The sequence below is a fragment of the Haemaphysalis longicornis genome, unplaced genomic scaffold (genome assembly GCF_048455015.1).
Source record: "Haemaphysalis longicornis isolate Haplotype H1 unplaced genomic scaffold, Haemaphysalis longicornis Haplotype H1 scaffold_9, whole genome shotgun sequence".
NCBI classification, from domain to species: domain Eukaryota; kingdom Metazoa; phylum Arthropoda; class Arachnida; order Ixodida; family Ixodidae; genus Haemaphysalis; species Haemaphysalis longicornis.
This window is the reverse complement of record NW_027526460.1, coordinates 34,695,807-34,716,951: the sequence shown is the minus strand read 5'-3', so window position 1 is coordinate 34,716,951 and position 21,145 is coordinate 34,695,807. Positions and strand designations below refer to the sequence as shown.

General features: G+C 44.5%; 1 protein-coding gene across 1 annotated transcript; it reads left to right on the top strand.

Moving 5' to 3' along the window:
• Nucleotides 1–183: 183 nt before the first annotated feature.
• Nucleotides 184–20,479, top strand: Fig4 (polyphosphoinositide phosphatase FIG4). Its single transcript, XM_077685261.1, has 21 exons — nucleotides 184–615; nucleotides 1,557–1,655; nucleotides 1,745–1,871; nucleotides 1,979–2,135; nucleotides 2,232–2,282; nucleotides 5,434–5,599; nucleotides 6,762–6,870; nucleotides 8,109–8,234; nucleotides 8,707–8,807; nucleotides 9,164–9,326; nucleotides 11,066–11,297; nucleotides 11,377–11,620; nucleotides 11,690–11,748; nucleotides 13,145–13,311; nucleotides 14,543–14,684; nucleotides 15,343–15,401; nucleotides 16,463–16,610; nucleotides 17,089–17,341; nucleotides 18,982–19,061; nucleotides 19,547–19,630; nucleotides 20,048–20,479. The coding sequence occupies exons 1-21, from the start codon at nucleotides 514–516 to the stop codon at nucleotides 20,223–20,225; spliced, it is 2,847 nt and encodes a 948-aa protein (XP_077541387.1). The 5' UTR covers nucleotides 184–513; the 3' UTR covers nucleotides 20,226–20,479.
• The last annotated feature ends 666 nt before the right edge of the window (nucleotides 20,480–21,145 follow it).

Here is a 21,145-nt window from a genome sequence, read left to right as displayed (position 1 = left end):
TGTCATTTTTTTCAGTGTTTTTTATATATGTAATTAAACAAATATCAGTGTCTTTTATGAGGTTGTACATACTTTTCACAACTGTTGAGAACTTTGCAGCAAGCGTGTAGTGACTGTGGCAGCGAGAGCATAGCGAGAGGGTTTGTTTTGGCTGATCACGTGACGTTTCGAATGTTTTGTTTTTTTTCAACTTCCGGTTCCTTCGGAGCTTGTGGTGTTTCTTCTGCTACGTGATAGAAAGCATGCTGCTGTGACAGTAAATCGTTTCAAATTCTTACGCTTGGCCACACAGCGTCAATAACATCATGAAAAAATTTGGGAGCATGCTTCCCGTGCATGTCTAGTAGAGGAGGAAAAAGAAAGAATCTAATATAAATCATCATCTGTCATGCATTGTCATGGACGTCGTGTGACCAGCGTGACTTCCGCGTTGCCTCAATCGTTCTGATCGTTCTACTGAAGCGCATAGCAACTCGGCATCGCCACGAGAAATAATTTGGGGCTTTTTGGGCGATGACATCCTCAGAGCGGCACAAGGGGCCAAATCCGACCACAATGGCCCTGCAACCGATCATCAGTTCGGTACAGCGAATGGCCCTTTACGAGACGAAACTGGTGGGACCCGGTTCTTCACTTTAGTGTGTGTGTGTGTGTATACTTCTGCGTATGCCGTACAGTCTTTGTCAATTTTTTTTTAGAGCCAACAGCGCGCATCCCGCAAAAAATTCAATGTACAGGCTTACGTCTCCAGCGTAGCTGAAACGTTTCATGCCGGAAAGCTAGAGAAAACACCTTTCTTTTGTCATCAAATAATTTTGTCACATTTAAAGGTAAAGCTTATTTTTGGAATTATTTGTGGACCAGAAGACAGGATTGGCCTAGAAAATTTTGACAAAACGTGTACGTGTCAGGCAGGCTGAATGTAACTGCCGTCCTGCTGCACTGAAAAGCCTGAAAGGCTCCTTACCTTGCTGTTGGTTCTTGATTGTAGGTAAAAAGAGTCGGGCTTTCTCCAACTACCACCTGAGCAAACGTGTTGTGTTCTATCTCATTGTCCATTTTCTCGTTTCGATTCCCCAGAGGCCAGTTCCAGCATCCATTTCACGCTTGACTTGAGTTTTAATTTTCCCAATTGCTGTGTCCATAGTGTAGCTGTTTGAGTGTGAGTGTCGTACAGTCAAAAGCTTTATGACAGTAAGCACGGGAGCGCGTGTCGCTCAGTAGGTGGAGAGCACTCTGAAGAGAGGGTGGCGTGCTTTCAGTTTGTGCGTTTAGTGGATGCACTCCCTAAAAGCACTTTTATGCACAATCTGCCAGTGAAAAACAAACTTTGAATGTGCTCGTTGTGTTTCGACGCTTGGTAAAAATCCCATCATCTTCACATCTTTGGAATACACCTATTATCACGCTGTGTGTTTTTGTTCGATTCCTTTGAAAAAGGAATTAATCTGGAATTTTTTTTTCCTGAGATTTTTCCTCAAGATGTTTTCTTTTACGAGCTTGTGGTCTAGTGCAGAGGGCCCTGATGTCCGCTTTCATTTTGTTCTGCTTTACAGAAGTACTACCTTGTGGGCTCAAACAATACGCAAACGAAGTTCCGGGTGTTGGAGATCGACCGAACAGAAACTAGCAAGCTGCTTGTGTTTGATGACAAGGTTTGTAGATCTTGGGGGAACTGCGTAGATGCAGTCCGTGGTAGAAAGAAGCAAGTTTCTTTCCCAAACATATTTTCTTTGCTCTACAGGTCGAATACAACAACCGAGAAATCAGAGACTTCCTTAACGAAATTAGTCAGGGAAAAAAGCTGCCAAAAACTGGACAGAAGGGTGGCACTGGGCTGAACAGAACGGTGTCGGCCTTTGGCATAGTCGGTAAGACTTCGCCTGCACATTCTCTGCCTGTATCATGCATTTGAGTGTGTAAAGAAAGAGTATATTGCGAATAAATAGACTAATGTGAGACCCTTTCTCTCTTGCAGGCTTTGTAAAGTTCTTGGAAGGATACTACATTATCCTGATCACAAAAAGGCGACGAATAGCCATTGTCGGCCACCATACCATCTACAAAGTTGAGGACACACGCATGGTCTACCTGCCAAACAACACTGACCACAGCATTCATCCTGATGAAAACAGGTTAGTCTGGACTGTCCATACCTTCAGCACAGTCAGTGGTCTTAGATGACTTTTTTCGTTTGCATCCTTTAACACTGTCTTTTGCTCCTTTTGCAGATATGTCAAAATATTCCAGAATGTTGACTTGTCCAGCAACTTTTACTTCAGGTAAGTGCAAGCAGTTTTCAAGACAACACCTGCAGGCCCCTATAATTGGCAGCTGCTTCTGATTATAAAATTATCAGTGTTTTGTGGCATTAAAGGCCAACTGCACTCAAAATTTCGACCTCTTGAAAACACCATTTCCGTGTAGTCTGCTGAAAAAGAAAGCAAGATGCAAAATAAAATAGCTGAAATACACGCATGGATGCCACAAGCGGTCAGCAAAAATCGGCGATTTTGAAACCAAAATTGAGGAGAGCGCGGCCATTAAAATGACGTTGCAGCCGTCTAGCGAGCGGCTGGACGGTCAGCAGCTCGGAAGCAAGCGTGTGTGCAAACTCTATGCACACACGGGGCAGCAAATGGGTGAAGCGTTTGCAGCAGAGCTCGACTGGTTCTCCAGCAGCGCAGCTGGCCAGAGGAAGAAGCCCCCGTTAGCCGGAGCGTCACAGGCACGTCATGGCTGTTTACGTGATCTGCCGGCAGGTGCAGCGTGGTCTGCGGCGGAGCTTTTTTAAACACTTCTGACGGGTTAACAAGGCGTTTCACGGGGCTACCACTTGTGTCCCAGCTGATTTGGTGGTACTTAGTGACACATTAAAAATAAATTTGGTTGAGGTGAAATTTGAGTGCAGCTGGCCTTTAACGAAGCAGGCATAGCCAGTCATTTGCGTAGAGCTATGATGAGACCAATGTTATTGGAAACTTCGAAAAAGTTACCTAAGTATTTAAGAAAACGGGTGAAGTGGTGGTGACTCCCCAGCCATTTTCTGGAGAGTTCTCTATGATGCCACAGAATCTTGTTTGTGCGATTGAAGGTTGCTGACCAGAGCCAGCGCCAAGAAACATGGCTGCGTAATTGTAGTACGGGCCGAAGTTGTGTTTAACCATATCGTTTGAATGCTAACGGGCAGTTAATACACTGATAACTGCTTTTAATGTTGGCTTCTATTGCATCATTGCTGATGTGTGAAGCATGAAAGTTTAAAGTTTTCCAATATTTATTCCTTTTTTTTTTTTCAGTTAAGAAAATGCCTTTTGGGACTGTAATTGAGCCTAATGGGCTACCAAAGGCTAGTCCTTTCAGTTTGAACAAGGTAGTGTTTTATCTCCGTAGTACCTTTGACATCCTGTCACAAAGCTCAGGTAACTGCAAATCTTGCTATAAGGGAGAACATTCAGTGATGACTTTAGCTGTAAGTGGACTTTCCCCAACAGATAGATGAAAGCAGTTTAAAGGGACACTGAAGTGATATGTAAACATTGCGGGATTACTAGCGCAAATTGTAGTCCGGAGTCCCCAGGCCATGTTTCGACCAGTCTAGGCGCGTTTACGCGATTTTATTTAGTAGAAAAACTAATTCGAAAATGCTGTCCTCCTCTCTTTACGCTCGCCCATTTTCTGTGGCGTTTTCGTGTGACGTCAGGAGGGGATGAGCTGGCAATTGGCTGCGCCACGGCTGCGCTACTGCACGGCTCCCCGGCCGACAGAGTCAGTCGGCCCAGCGTTTCGTCCGCCGGCCGCCGGCGGGTCGTCGCAATCAAGGAGGTTAAAAAAAAATTGCTTGGTCGCAATTCGTTCGCTTAGTTGAAACGGAGCCAGGACACGTTTGTGAATGGAAGAATGTGCCTTTCTTTACTTGGTTTGTTTGTGCACTGTATCTAGCTCCAAGTCAAGGTCGCTTCACACAAGCGCTGCACAAGCGCACATGCGACGCTTCGCTGACTGGTACGCCAGTAGGAAAATATAAGGCCTCTTGAACGCGGGAGAAGAGTCAGCGAAGTCAATATAGGTACTAAGGAAATAAAATCAACTGATATTTTTACCGTACAGCGTAAAACTAGGGCGCGGGAAGCACTTTTTTGCGCTGGGCGAACAAGCACAGCGGTCAGCAGCACGACTACGCATCTGCGAACGCTTTTCCGTCTACGAAATGCAATTGCTAGACGTGAGCTACTGTGGAAACTCGGGCGACGCTTACTGCACGATCGCAGTACAACAAATAGTCACCTAAGCTGTTTGAAATGCCAAAACTAAATAAAAGTGTAAACCGGTTGTACAATATATACCCTAAATTAACTAAGCCTTCGCGTTCCGCTCCGTGGCTCAGTTGTCTGGGGCGCTAGGTCCGTCACTGCAACTGTTTTGCCAGTCACGAGTTCGAATCCCCGTGGGTACGTGCTATTTTTTTTTTTTTTTGTAAGTTAACTTTTTTGTTTTCCGCCGATGTTTTCTATATTGAGTTCACCTTGTTTTGGGCCGCAACGTTCATGGCTACACGAACTAGTTCACAAAACGCGCGCAGGCTAGCACTGGCGCGCTAGCAAGTTCTCGTTGGCGTGCTGTTGCCATAAGCACCGACTGCTTGCAGGCAGTGGGCACAGGCCAGAATGAACAGACCCTTGGCCTGGTGCGAACAAGCTTTTTACGATACAGGCATGAGGGAGGCAAGCTCCAAATATGGGGGAAAAGCGCATGACATTTGGGCGTCTGCGGGTACGCGGAGGGCGTTCATGCACTGCGTAGGTCTCGGCTAGTGAATGCTACGACTACAAGCCGTCCTGGGAGGCTTATCTTGTGCATTTTACAGCCGACAACATGGCAGAAGCGCGGTACGATGATTACTGAGATATTGAGAATGCCCATCCAACAACGCCATTGGTTATGTTTTACAGAACCGAAACCGAAACTTGTGTGATTGCTAACCTTGGGCATCGTCCAATCACGGCGCCCCTCCTCCCAACGTCGCAGCCTTAGTTGGTGCGGCCGCCGCAAACCGCGCATGGTAGTTTTTATTCTTTCGCGCTTTGTAAAATAATTACCGATTTGTCAACCGGATAAACGATGAAAAGTGTGCTAGTTTGAGCCAGTCTACGCAGTGCAAGCAAAAACGGGAGCTTGACAAATTCACTTCAGTGTCCCTTTAACTCAGAAACTTCAGGCTACACTTTTTATTGGAACTAGTGCTGTAATCCTGGCCCCCTTTATTTGCCTTTGTGGCTCTCCACGTAGCACTTTAAATGAATTTTTAGGGATAAATTTAAACGTTTTGTGGTCATGCAGTTTCCATCCAAGCAGCTCTGACAATGCCTTGATTTGCTGAATCAACGACACCCATCCACATTTTTTATGCTCACATTGCCCTTTCTTTTGCAGCTATAGCTACGACCTGACCCACACTTTGCAATATAACCTTACTCCACTGGCCTGCATCATTCCCAAGAAACCAACCACCTTCAGGAGTGAGTCGGAAGACTCTCTTTCGTCACCTAAGGTTTCCGATGTGGAGGTCGCAGACACCTGGGACTTGCTCCCTATCGACGTGAGGCTTTTTATTTGTTTGTTTGGCAACAGTTCTCTTTTTGGCGTTCCAATACTATAATGGTTTGTCGAGTTATTTTAGCCAATTGGGTGTTTTTTAATGGGCTTCGAAGTTAGACCATATTGCTCTCTTTGCTTAATTAAGGAAGTTTTTAATCCATTAACTGGCAAGCAAGTCTAGACACACATCTTCTGTTACCCGGCTACTTAAAGGGACACTGAATGCAACAAGAAAGTTGATTTCAAGGGAAAGTCTGACCTTACCATGGCCATTTTAGCATTGGTTTGGTGCCAGAAGATGCCTCAATTGCTGAGACATCACTAATAAAATGCTAATCAAACGTGACACAAACAGTGGCTGCTGTAGCCGCTGTTCATGGGATCTGTATTTAAACTCTGTTAAACAAAATCATAATGTCCTTTTGAGGTGCTGCGAATGTTTGTGTCGAACCGACCGCTCATGCATAGCTTGCACGCTTCTTCAAAAAGCGGTACCGCCACCCAAAGTATGGACGAGTAGCGCCATCTAACGGCATCCGGGGAAGACACACTTGCCAGATGTTTCAACCACTTCCGGTGCAACTTGTGCAATATAACCAGTGGCGGCGGCACCTGTCTTCACGTTTTCACCTTTTTTCTACATTATTTTAAGAAAAGCTACGCATGAGAGTGGAATATTTGTGTTCTCGGTGAGCTAATCTATCGATCTAGAGCAGCTTGTATTTTGACTTCAGTGTCCCTGTAAGTTCTTGAAAAAAATGTATGAGTAAGTCACAAGCAAAATAAATGCCAGACAAAAAAGCGTAACCCCATGAACACTTAGAGAACAAGGTAATGTCCTGTTTTATTTCAATAGTGCAGGTTATGTGTAGGTACTCTTTTCTTTCAAATGGGTTGAAATTTTTCCTGTGGAGAGGCTTTGCGGAGGCTTCAGTATTTTGCATATTTTTACCTGTGTACTCTTTTGTACAAATAAAACGGTTGGCACATATTCACATGTTCAAAAGTAAATTGGTTCATCTTACAAGCTAATTATGCAATTAATCATACATACAAAAACACAGTGATCTGAGCAGCACCATTATGAGTGCTCATCAGTCGCATTAGTGAAAACTTGCCAACTTTATCTGCTTTGCTCACTTGTGAGCTCTGTTTCATTTCAGAGCGACTACAAGCCCCCATACAAGCTTCCCGGAAGAAGGTTCCAAGGGGACGGCAATGAAGCCAGCATAGACAACCCACCGAACATTGTCTTTGGCAACTTGTCCGAAGGTACGTAAAAATAGAACGGCTCAATCCTAGTGACAAAGCCACATGCATTAGGCTGTTGCACTTATGTTTTTGCCACCTGTATGGCTTTCTCGTTTTTTGGAGTCCCATGGGGCTGTAATTACACTTCTGAAGCAAAGACAGATCTAGTGACATCACGGGTTTTCTTGCTGATTATTGTCGTAAAAATAAACATGAGGCAAGGGTTTCAGAACTCAATAAGGTTAAAAAGAGAAACTTGTGCTTCAAAATAAACTGACCAGAAGACGGGGCAGGGTGGTAGCCTAACAATTAGACGTTCTCAGTTGATGGCTGATCAAATGCAGCATCATTTGGGCTGGACTGTCTTTATGTCAGAGCACAGTCCTCCCAAGAAATGTACCCTCAGGTCTCATACATTGTCAGTCAAGCCAAAATCGCATAGTGAGTGTGGACCAAGATACTACAATGCTCTTATCCCTGCTAATGTATGTACCCCGAAGTGGCTTGACATTGCAACAATGAATGGATACTTAGACCTCGGAAGGATAAAATAGTTGGACGCTTGCATTGCTCACAGACATACGTGAAAGAGTCCACTGCAATAACAGCTGTTTATTGCGGTGTTCGTTTTAGAGCAAAGCTCTATACCTCCACCCCCAATAGTTTCATCTCCATGGGCAGAAACGCCAAGGCCTAAGACGCTGAGTGGATGTGTCAGGCTAATCAGGCGTACAGCATAGAGCGCAGAATTCGTTCAAGGAAACCACAAAACAAGCAATGTCAAAACCGCATTATGGATGATAAGGTGCCTGGGAACAGTGGGACCCCCTCATTACCTGGTAAAGATTGTTTGCAGATTATCTTTATCTTTGATTCACATTTGGAACTATGTCAGTCGCGTGCAGCCGCAGAGCAGGGAGGACAAGGTAAGCCTACCAGAGGTGACCGACTAAAACACATAAACAACAAAATGGCAGTGCCCATGAACCGTCGCAGTGTAAACAAATGTGCTGTAATGCGAACTGACCAATGATCATGGCGGCGGCACGGGACAGTAGGAGAAAAGGGTGCCCATACTCTGTACCCTTATCTGGTGACACTAGCCGAGCACAAGCGACAAGCCCTTCGAGATGACGAGAAACATTTCACGACCTCCTCCTGTACCACCATTTGTGGTGGCTTACAGCAGCTTTGCTGGACATCCACTTTTGCAGGGCGGGAGGGCGACCAGTTTTTTTCATCTGTGTGCAACTATGCAGGGACCTGCTTTGCGGGGCGTACGAAACCGAACTGGAGGTATGTGTGGAACTCTTACCTCCTCGAACCTGTGGAGCTTCATACGGACTGGCTGCTGTATGTGACACACGGCTTTGTTGGTCAGACCAGTATCCTTTCACCAGACTAAAATTTGTGTGGAGGAGGGCATTTGAGTGCCTTAAGGGAGCAGGGAACTGAATTAGTCAGGCATTTATTGGTGGCTGCATTGTGTATTTTTACTTGCGTTATTTTTCATTTCATTAGTTAGCAAAAATCTGGAGCCTTAGTCGATTTGCAATGTAGTAGTGTCAATCTATTGCCACCTTTCTTTTGGTCTTGGTAAGGAGCAATAGTAGCTGTCGCATTCATTTTCAGAAATTTAGGCCAGAACTTGCACGCCAAGGTAATGAACATGACCAAAACTGAATCTGAAACAGTGGTAAGAGAAAGGCTGCCTGTCTTTAGCATTTACAAAATCATCTGTTTCTTTGTAAAAAGATGTTTGACAAAAGTTGATGGTATACATTTGTTTTTTGTGCCCCTTCAAAGTAGTGCTCTCATGAGTTGTGCGTTTGGCTGCCCTTTACATCAATAATTCAGATATCAGTGTATACGGCCGTCCGATATACCTCACACTCATCGCCCGTCGTTCCCAGAAATTTTCGGGGACTAGATTTCTCAAGAGGGGTGCCAATTGTGAGGTGAGTTAATCCTTCTGTATTTTACAGTGAATATCTTATCTGCTTTAGCTCACACGTAAGCCATTTGTAAGGAAAACTTCTTTTCTTGGTTGTTTTTTAAGTGACATGTCCACAGCACGTTAGCTTTGTTTAAACCATAATAAATGCTGATCTTTCAACTTGATATCAGCCGTACGTCGAGCTTTCGAACGGGACCTCTCAGTATTCATAAAAAAAAAAAAGGACAAGCAGGTTTTAAAGCATGCAGATTCAATAATCCTTTGATGTTCTTTTGCATGTGAAACGATCAAGGTTTTATGCAATACCTGTAACATTTTTAGAAGGCGGTGCATGTGTAATCCCTTTTGCCTCTGCAGGGTGATGTGGCAAATGAGGTTGAGACGGAGCAGATTGTCCACGACTCGTCCGTGTCGTCTTTTACGAGCGGGAAGTTCACCTCGTTTGTTCAAGTCAGGGGCTCCATTCCCTTCAGCTGGTCCCAAGACGTCTCCAAGATGGTCCCTAAGCCGGCCATCAATGGTATGTCACCAGCAGCAAGTAATTAATTTGACCCTCTTGTTCCATTTTATTCAACTAGATGTCGCTTGCTTTGTAAACTGCAAAACAAATTCAGTTGGCGTGTTTGAGCCCTGCCTGTACTCCTGTGCTGGAAATTAAGAAACATTTCAATTTGAATTTAAAAAAAAAAACCTGCGTTCTCTTTTGAATGAATTTGGTAAGCGCGTAGAATGTCATGACGCCAGGTGGTTGGTGTATTCATACTAGTACATACATGTGCATGCATAAGTGCGTATATGGCTTGTAAGAGGCTACACTTGCCATGAATACTAAACTGAATTTGCTGAAATTTATGTGGAGTGGTTATCTCATTATCTGTGTCAAGTTTAATGTGGCTCATTCAAGCAGAAGTCAAGTCACTAGTCTCTGAACATGAAATTGAGTCGACCTGTTTGAAAAATATATGTACCATATGTCTTAATTTTTATGATTCAGGTGCCTTTTAAAATGTTTGGTGTAGGGTTCTACAGAATGAGTATGCTGCCTTTCACCATTTTTTATAATTAAACCTGCTTTTAAACTGTGACCTCAAATTCTGAGTTGCTACAGTGTCCCAAAAATGTAATTTCTTTATCTATGAAGGTAGTCAAGAGTAAGAAAAACAGCTTATAATGCCTTTCCCCATACAATTTTGCCCCAAAAGATTTTAAAAATACATTTTTGTAATTTTTGCTAAGGCGATAACTATCTTGAGATAGCCATTTAGTAGCAAAACACGAAGTCAGAAAAATGAACACAAAGATTCACAGAGTACAGTTCTATTTTGGGAGCCTCTAACCTAAAAAAAAAAGCCCTGGGGGTTATGTAGGACATTCTTCTATAGCACGACACATTTAATTGGCCCTTGTGGAACTAATGCTAATGATATGGACATGGACCTGGACATTGTACATGGAACTGGCCCAGCATGGACTGATTCCAAAGCAGTTATTTTTCAGGACTGACGTAAACGTCAACAGTAGCAAAGGCTGCAGTTGCAGCAACAAATGTGACCATTGTGATGACCCCAACAACAGCAGGAATTTTTGTATTCCTGGTATTTTTGTGGCTCTGTACTTGGCCTATTATACTCTCAACTAAGATTATTGCACGCATTTGAAGGCACTAAGAATGGTCTTTCAAATGAAAGTAAGCACATCTCTCTTTGCATTTTCGGTGCACCGGGGGGCAAGCTTTCTAATTGGCTTTTGCAGATGTTCCTTCAGACGTGAACTGGCATACATACGATGCTGATGAACAAAAATCTTCAATTGTTTCTTTTGCCTTGGCACATCCAAGAATGGAAATTTGCCAACATATTTTTTATTACTACATGAATATCGAACACAAGTCATCTGAAAGCGTGTTTTTTGTGCAATAATTACTATTTTTTTTCCGTGTGCCCTTTCAGCCCCTTTCCCACTCATTTAGGCATCTTTTCCACCCTGCCTCTCCACTAAACCCGATAACTCCTTATAGCTTTTGAACTTGCAATTATGTGACATAACTTGGGTATGGTGGAAATCCACCTCTTTACTATAGTGACACTAGGGATGCCGTGATATAGGTGCATACAAGCTAAACTCTGACCTAGCATGATACTCTACAGCGGAAGGCACTGCTTCTTTTCGTGCGGTAGTACATTGTCGCTAGAGTTTCGGTTGCGTAATATTTCTAGAGTACTATGTATAAGAGAGTGTTGCGTGTGCGCGTTCCCGCAGTGGACCTGGTGGACCCGTACTGCTTTGCGGCGGGCCGGCACTTCAACCTGCTGCTGCGTCAGTACGGGGCCCCCGTGGTGGTGCTGAACCTGGTGAAGAACCGGGAGAAGCGGCGCCACGAGAGCCTGCTCAGCGACGCCTTCATGGACATCATCGACTACCTCAACCAGTTCCTGCCCCGCTCCCGGCACATCGAGTACCTCGCCTTCGACATGGCGCGCAGCAACAAGTCGTGAGTTCAAGACTCCCAGTGCTGTTTGGTGTCCCCTGACAGTACGAAGCGTGTGATGCCATTAGCGATCCCCATGCAGGAAGGAGGCGAACGTGCTGGGCCGGCTGTCAGACATCTCGTACCACATCCTGCGCAAGACGGGCATCTTCCACACCCACGGCAGCCAGATGGGGCGCCTGCCCGCCCAGTACAAGCTGGGCGGGGCCCTCACCGACTACGGGGCCCGCCTCCAGACCGGCGTGGCCCGAGTGAACTGCGTCGACTGCCTCGACCGCACCAACACGGCCCAGTTCGCCCTGGGCAAGTGCGCCCTTGCCTTCCAGGTAACCACGGCCGTGCATCACACCGAAACCTGCTGTAACTCTCTAATAATTTTGCTGTTTCCTGCACAGCTGAATGCCCTCGGTGTCCTGCCGTGGCCGGACCTATTCTTCGACTCTGACAGCGTTCGGTGAGGACCGCGCCATGCCAAGCTCGAACTCCCCCTTGTAATAGCAGTACCATACAAGCATGTGGACGTTGCTGTTTTCATATGTGTCATAAATTGCAGTCTCGTCCGTTGAGTATTTCACCATGAAACCTTTACCTCCCTCAAATAAATTTGCTGCTGCGTGTGTTTTCGCTGCTGTGCAGTGTCCTCTCACCTTCTCGCGGGACATTGCAAAGAATTTTATGAAACCAAACATTGCTCTTGCAAAACTTGTGATTAAGGGTTTGCTATATCCTGCATTATTACAGGATGTCCCAGCTATCATGCACCAATTCTTCAAAAAAGATCAATGGCATTACTCGAACAAAACCTAGCGCATAATGTTTCCAGTACTGTGAAGTAAGGGCCAGTAATTGTTTTGTTAGTGAGATTTAATTAATTAATTATACTTAATTATCTAACTCGGGAAGTACTGCCCTAATCATTGATTGAAGTGTCAGTGAGACACTTGTAGGTGCCCACAAGAGGAATCTAACTGCGGTATTCTCAGCGACGAACTATTCGTATACTCATTTATCCTGACTGATAAATCAGCCTCGTGAAATATGAAAAATACTGCGTTACGGCGCTCCCGTACGCATCATAAACTAGCGCCCTCAAACAAGCTGATTGAAAGCAACTGGTTTGCCCGTCACACGTCCGAAAAGACAGTGCATCACCTTCAAAAGGTATGCACGGAAGGAGCAGCAGCAGCAAGTTTTGTGGGGCACGTGTGGGAGTTAAAGGCACAAACTCGGTTGCGATTTCTTCTTCCTTTCTTTTTTTTATTTCATTCTGGCTAACTCAGACTCAGCCTGTTCGAAAGCATTGCTTTACGATGCGCGTGGAAGCATAGTCACGCGGTATTTTTCATATTTTGCGGGGTTTCTTTATCAGTCAGAATAAATGAGTACACAAATAGTTTGTTGCTGAAAATACCACAGTTAGATTCCTCTCGTGGGTACCCACAAGTGTCTCATTGACACTTCAATAATTGGGCAGAACTTCTCGAGTTAAAGAATTATTAAATTTAATTAATTAAATCTCATTAACAAAAAAATTACTGGCCACTACTCCACTGTACTGGGAATACTATGCACTAGGTTGTGTTCGAGTAATGTTATTGCTCTTTTTTAAAATCTTGGTGCATGCTAGCTGGGACACCCTGTATAAAAAAACCTTGGGACTGTGTACTTGCTCCAAATGCTCTTTTAGGAGTATTAGTTGTATATGTTTACCTGGGCGCCTATTTTTAGAACATTGGGTAGTGGTAGTGTCCAAGCATCATGCCCTGCTTGCAGTTCATCCCTGTTCTTCTTCCTCAGCTATGCCTTTCCTTCATTGTTCGCATCTAGAGAGTACACGTATCCCTGTGCAGCATGCTGGAGGTGCTGTATGAAGACCACGGGGACACGCTGGCGCTGCAGTACGGCGGCTCCCAGCTAGTGCACCGGGTGAAGACGTACCGCAAGATTGCACCCCTCTCCTCACACTCCAGGGACATCATGCAGACCCTGTCCCGGTACCTGAGCAACACCTTCTCTGGTACGGAGGTGGCCGCCCTGCCCAAGTTATACACACTCAGTTTCAGCAACATTGTTACAGTGTACTATAAGGTTGAGGTGTGTCATGCGGGGGGGAAAAAACCGATGAAGAGTGCGGGTCCCTTTTGCGATGAAAAAATTGTATGCAGTGCAGGCATTCCCTAGGGAACTCCTGTGGCAACTAGTGCCCCCTAACAGTTTTCTAAATCAAGCACTACAATTATTTGACGAGTTTTATAAAACTTAGTACTATAAAATGAAAAAAATAAGACTATTTAGATTAATTTAACAGAGAAAACTTCTGAAACCAACTGGTAAGCAGCAGCCGCTTCATACAACAGGAATTCCTCAGCAGAAATTTTCATCGCAAAAGGGACCCCCCCCCCCCTAATCAGCCCTGAACATTACACCTCTCTGTTCTAGTGCACTGTAACATCGTGTAGCACCAATAAGCCCACAGCTGGTTTCAACGATGAGAAGACGAGTAACCTCCTTCAGCCAATTAGGAGAGCAGCACACCTTTGTGCACTGCATGGCTCTGCATTCGTCATCTGCCTTCAGGAGCAGGCGGTGGGAAACACACCTTGGGGCTGCGTTTTCGTCTGCACATTGTGGATGCATCCACACACACCTCATGGCTTTGACAACACTGAACAGAGCTTGTGGAAAGGAGCATTGGCCTGTGTGTGTACGTGTGTGTACATGTGTGTACATACCGAGAGGCGATATCACAAGCTACAAGGTCTGTGTGTAGGTGTACAGATAATAAGCTCAACATTAACAAATAGTACCGTAGTTTTTGCAGAGAGTGAACGACTGAATTAGGTACAAGTGACACTCAACAAAAAAAGGAAAGCTTTCTTTAATGTTGCTTTTTATTTTGGGCAAGGTCTGCACCTGCAGGGGAAGATCCACTGGGGTGGCCTACTTAGAGGAGTTTGAATGGTGTGAAAGGTTGATTCCCACCCTTTTAAGCACCTTCGAAATAACCCTACCAAGCCTGAAATGTGACAAGCTTAAAGTCTGTATCCACTCCTGTACACTTGGCACCCTTCCCTCAAAAGCGCATTCTCACATGTGTCCGTGAAACTGGGGCTTTGTACAGGCCAGGAATATTGGTGCCATTCTTACACACCTGTAATGCTATGAAAGTTGCAGCTGTAGTTTGCTCTTTTCTGCTTGGTCTCTCCTTGCCAAATGCTTTTCTTTGTCATTGCTCTTCGAAATTTCAGACGCTGACAAGCAGAATGCCATCAACCTGTTCCTCGGAGTGTATCGGCCCTTTGAGCACAATTTTGCGCTTTGGGATCTCACTACGGACTACTACCTGCACAATTCCATTCCGGCGGGAAAGCTGCTCTGCCACCGAAACCCGTGAGTGTTGGCTCTACTTGAGAAGACCAATTTTTGTCTAGGCTTGCAAATGGAGGCTCAGTGTACTGTAGCATTATAACTTGCCATGCTGTTCAATTTATATTGCATGCATGTTGAAGTCAAGTTGCCTGTTAGAATGTCAGTTAGAGTGTCTTAAAAGTGTTCTGTGTGTTCTATAGGACTTTAGTCACTGTGTTGCACAGTTATTGTGATGCCGTGTGAGGTTTTAGCAAGGCTGTAAATGATACCTATTGCTCCTGAAGAAGATGAGTGTAAAATAAATAAACACGTGATTGAAAGACATGTATTTTTTTTTTGTTCCCTCTTTGTAATAATGCATTAGGGAATTTCCAGTCTGTTGTTCTTTTCACCGGCTTTTTTCTTGTATGTATGGGTATGCAATTCAAAAATTTTTGAATCGTAATGCACCAACTTGCCCAACAGATTTGCTTAATGGGTATGTAAGCTGCCTTGAGAGTTTGACTAAGTCAAAGAGTCAAATCAGACCTGACCTGACTGATGCCCCAAATTTCTGTTGTGTGATTTTTTTTTACTGATTATGGGAAGGTATCTGCTCTGTTTCCTTTATATGGAACTTAACATTTGTGTATTAGAAAAATCAGTTTGTAACTGACTTAAAAACTGTCTGCCGTTTCAGGTACACCTGCTGGTTTGATGAGGAGGTCCCCATGTCGCTACCTTTTGCTGTTGAAGAAGGTCAGTAAATCATGCTTTATCTGTGCCTTCCTTTGGCATCGTATCCTGCGTAAGCAATACCATCTGCTCCTATTGAGGCAACTTCAACAAGCACTCCTGGGCACCACATAGCTTTGATAAACTGGTTGGCTTGTTCTACGTTAGACTGAGGCTGTTCTAAATGGTGCTGCGTGCAAAAGACCTGATAGTTGTTGGCAATGCCTGCACCATGACTGAACGGGCTGATGCATTCAATGCACCGAGACTGTGCAGCAGAAACAGTGCTTTTCAGAGAAGGCTGTGCGAAATAACAAAACCGAAACTGGAATGCTGGGGGTGATAATGTTTGTGAATAGAGCAGAGCTACAAGTCTGTTCATAGACTTTTCCTAGGCTTGCTTTTTTCTCTGGATATATCGCCATAGGAAGAGTTGCGGCTGCATTATTACTGGCGTGGTACTGCAGTTTTTGTTGTGCTGTACCGTTGGGCACACGTTTGTGGTTTTAATTTTTGGTAACAGAGGCTGCATTTGTGGTAGAGGTGAAGTACAAAAACAGTGTGTATACAGTGAGCGAGTTCTCGCTGTGGTGTTCCTGGTAACCCACGTGTTGCTTTGGCACATTAACGCTCCATTTTGGTCACTTAGGACCTAATGTTATTTTGAGTGGGAACACACATTGCACCCAATATGCGCACAACCACAGCAAAATAGGTAGCTGATAGTTTGCACGTGATTGAGTGTGCCGTGCTGTATCCACCATGTGTTCCTCCACCTTGTGTCACATCTAATGTGGTGGGATATTACCACAAGCATGAAACATGTTGGCAGCTCTGACTTCAAGTGTGAAGAACATAAAATCATGGTGCTTAGTATAGCAGCAGCCAGTAATTTACAGTCCAGTAAATAATATACGCTGCATTCCCATTACTTCAATCCTGAAAACATGGGCTAGAAATCAGATACCCCCAGTGGGGCAGTCTGTGCGATCAGATGCTTACGTGGTGTCTCTGAAGAGCGTCCATGGGGTAGGAGAAAGTGCTCAGCCAGTGCTCAGCTCAGTTGTCCTCTGTTGCGCTCCCAGTGCTCAAGTACCACGGCAAGTCGCTCGCTGAGGTGATGAAGCTGGAAGTGAGCAACGAGAAGGTGGACGGCTTTGTGGAGCTGTACCGGCCCTACGAGATGTCCAGCCTCAACGACCTGTTCATGTACAGCCTCAGCCACTCGGTCAGGTATGCCCCCCTTGTAGCACTATAGTTAGTGTGCTGTGGTGCTGTAGCGGCGATTAAAGTCAACCGCCTGTCATTGTCATCATGACCATTGGCACTGTCAACTAGTATGTGCAAGTTGACAGTTGTTTCAGTCAATCGGCTTGTCGCAGGGTATCCATTACTGAGTGGTAAAACTGAAGTTCATTACGGGAGCAACACTGCACACGATGCTATGTACCTATTATAAATGTGGGTAAACAAGTAGGCTTGATTCAAATCTTAGCCATTTTTTTTATGCGGCAATGGCACAAAGGGGGTCAAACTACTTAGGTTACATTTTTGTGTTATGGCTGAGTTAGCAAGGTATGGCTGAGCTAGCATCTTTGCCCATGTGGTGGAGATGACAGGCTTAAGTTCCACAACTTTCTTCCCATGTATTGCTTTCGGCACTGCGTAGCCTGGCTTAGCACAGCGCCTCTCTCTCTCCCCCACCCCTCAGGGACATCATGCCGAATTCAGCGACCGACTGCAGCCCGTTCTCGGTGCGCATTCGGCCTGGGAAGCACCGGGAGAGCACGGGGGGCAACAAGCCCTTGAACCCCTCGGTGACGGGCATCTCGTCCACCATGTCCACCTCGAGCGGAGCCAGCGATTCGGACAGCTCCATCTCGAGCGACGCCGACCCAGAGTTCATGGTGGAGAGCGACGAGTCCTCCTCCAACGACATGTCGCAGAAGCCCATCACGTTCGAGGTGACTCCCAATTCGGGGGCTTAACGCACCAAAGCTCAACCAGGGTGTGAGGTGCACCATAGTGGGGGCTCCAGATTAATTTTGACCACCTGGGGCATCTCGACACGCAGGCGTCTTCACTTTTCGCCTCCATCGCAGAAGCAGCTGCGGTGGCCGGGAATCGAACCCGCGTCCTTGGGCTCAGCAGCTTAGCGCCTTAGCCACTGAGCCACCACGGCAGATTTAGAGCCAACTTGCTGACGACGATTATGTGCTCTATGGCGCAAGGCCAACCAAGGGAAAAGAGTGCTAAGAATAAGTAAATGAATAGATAAAGGTGTTGTGAATGGTGACACTACTAAAATCGGGGGGTTAAAATGAAAGGTTCGAAGACATATAAGATGGCTGCTGTACAAGGCCAGGTTGGGATTACATGTGATATGAAGTGAGCTGTAACAATTTTAGTTCAAATAAATGCTTAACAGTGCACTTAAGAGAAAACATGGGATAGTAAGCTAAAACGAATAGTGGATGTAGTTAAATGTGTCGGTACAATCCTGTAAAGGGTGTACGCATGTTGTGTCGAGTGCCGTGCATTCAAGGACACAAACAAGCACAAGAGTATTCTTTACCCCTGGGTAACAAGAGAAAAAAAAAAAAATTGGTGCAGCTTGCTCTAGTTGTGCAAAGCTGGAAAAACGGCAGAGCTGGCAGCCCCTTCATTGGAGACCCAGCTGTTACACCTCACAGTTATTTCCGAACTTGCTGCTGGAAGTTCTCCATGACTGGCAGGCCCAGATCATTTCGTCCGCAGGCTTTCACATCTCTCCCAAAGTGGACCGCGTTAGCACGTGCTAGAACCCGCAGCCATGTTCAAAGCCAACACTCCTGCTATGAACCCAAAGGAAATGCTGTACACCCGGAATGCGATGATAGCTTAATCAGGTAGATGCCGGTTTCATAACGTGAGGGACGCTCGTTCAAAGCTTTTTTGTCTTCTTCTTTCCCAATTAGCTGCGCATGTTATTGTGGCCCAGTGGTATGACTGCGAGCTTCGTGGCGTGAAGGTTCGATTCCTGGGACCTGCCTAATTACATTTTTTTCTTGAGGCTTTGAGGTTTTTTGGTGCGACGGATGAACAAAGTTCGGCCTAAACAGCTCTTCTGTTAAAAAGAAAGAAGAAATGGCCTAGTGATGCTGGTGCATTTCATTTTGTATTGCTGTGTGCATAGAACAGTACACACCATTGTTTTGTCATTTGGGAATACTTTTTGTAACTGTTGCAGTGAGTGAAGTTATTATAAGGCCCATTAATATGAGAAATTGGTCGCTATAAAATAAAAGAAGGCAGACAAGAAACTTTGTGCAGTTTGTATTGGTGAAGCCATCAAAAATTATATAAGAAAAATAATAAATTAATTAATAAATAAATAAGCAGTAACTAAGACTGGCCTTGGTGCAATTGTGGCATACTTGAAGTAAAATAGAACGCGTTAATGCTAGCTGGTTATGGCCCTTGGTGAAGTGAAACGAACCTGTTCAGGGATTTGGTTTTTGCCACGTGGTTAATAAGCAGATAAGCAGGTTTGGAAAGTTCCCAAGTTTTCAATGAACCGTGCTTTTTGGAAATATTCATATTTTTCATTGTTCCTTTTTTGCAGTCTGTCTTCCAGACTATGCTGCAAACCTATGGCAGAGAAATACACGAACCTTCTCCCAAGGACCTCACCATATACAAGAGGTGAATCTCATTTCTCCACTCTGTGTTGCAGTGTGTCTGATTGGCACTTTATGATGCTTGCTTCACAGAAAGGAAAGCATAGTGAAAGACAATTCACCTAGGTAATGCTGATGTGTAAGTTGTAATAAGTAACCTAGATGCTAACTAAATTTGGGATTTACGAAGTTATAAGTGGGCGTGGGCATTTATAGCTTTAGTTCAGAACCTATTGGGCAGAGTAGCCTTGCCGCCTGCAATAACTTTTTTTGTATATACGTATCATGCCGTTTTACAATTACTCGACTTAAAATTGCTCATTCAGTAACCATCTTATGATTGTCGTAAAATTTAACCCGGAGCTGCGGTTGTTTAATTCCTCATGTGGTGTTTGAAATACTAGCTTATCAAACCAATTGTAAAGTATATTTCAAACCTTAAGTGTGAGAGTGTAATACTGTCTTCTTCTCGACTCTCTTCTCGTTTCATGTTACACGCTTGGCACGCAGGTTTGTAACCCTTGGAAGAATGTCTGGAATGACTTGCAGGAATGATGCGAGCAACATTTCATCCCCGAAGAGATGCCTGCAGTTGTAAGCTGACACCTTCATTTTGCTTCAGTTTGATGGTTCACTAACTTCTGTGAAAAGCTGTGCACAAGGCATCAGCAGCTAGTTCACATTCCCAACATCGCACCAGGTGGCATTATCAGTGCTGTCTTATTGGCCCACCTTGTATCGCATAGCCCTGCAACCCCTCGAGCTCATACTACACGGAGGGACAAAATAATGGAAGTAGCGGTTCCTTCCAGCATTGGTGGTTCATTACTGCTACAGGAATACGAGCATACTTAAACGTAGAGCAGCTGTCTGAATGCTTGCAATCCAAATGTTGAAGGAATGCACTTCCTCGCTGTGAAATACTTCGACGGCACGGAAATATTCTTGGCCGCTTGATGTCTGTCTGCTGCCTTACTTGACAAACAATGCTATTGTTTCTACCCCTCCTAGGATAAGGCAAAGTGCCTTTGCCATTGACTCGGTCTACGAAGTCAGCCCGCCGATGGTTCCACGCTCGTCGAAGGACATCTACCAGGTCTACGTACAGAAAGGAAAAACAGGAGCATTGACGCCAAACCAGCATTCGTTGGTCACATACCAGCGGTTTGTCGCTAGCAAATACCACTAGGCCGTTATGACAGTCTAAGGTCTAAATCATTGTAGTCTAAAGTGTGGTGTACATATGTAGATGTAAAATTTAATATATTTGTTGAGTGTAGTACAATCACATTTCTTTAGTCCCCCAAAATATGTACTTTGTGGCTATAACGTATATATAAATATATTTATAGATACACATGGTGGTATCAGCTCTGCCTTCAATTTCCTGAGTGCTGAAGGATCATACGTGAACTTGAAATGTACTGTAAATCAAAAATAAAATAATATTTTTGTGTGTATTACGTGCTTGTACTTTTGCTAACACTTAAATTTACTGCATAATAAACCAAGACAATAGTTTGCATTTCTCTGGGGATCTCGCAAGGCTTTATTGCAATCCCTTCAGGAGCATCCATCCATGGTGGACACCACACTTGATTAGGTTTTAATGACGAACGTAGCAAATGACACATGGTCGTTTAAGGGGAGATGCTCCTCGAAAACCCTTTTTCGTTAGTATTATGCCTATAGTTATGAAACCTTGATCACAGATTGGGTTTTTAATGCTGATTCCAAATACGTCTATAGTTTTTATGTAGCTTTATTAGTTTTTGTGTGAGACAGCCCTCAGGAGCACAATGTAGGTCTTCTTGTGCACATCTTTTTTCATATTAAATGTTTGTTTAGAGCAGCCTGCAATAGCTCATTTTTCTCCTTAGGTAAGGTAGTATGTCAAAAACTATTAAAAATTTATTCAGATACTTCCTATGTTTGTAAAAAAGATTTTGGAACAGCAATAGCATATATTTTGGGTGGAACGAGTCAACATTTTAAATTTTTGCAAAGAATGTATAATAGATACTGAAAATGCATATAGATACCAACATTCTACACACTCTGAAGAGGCTTTGTGCAAATAAATAAAAATACGACTGGTGGCGCAACAAC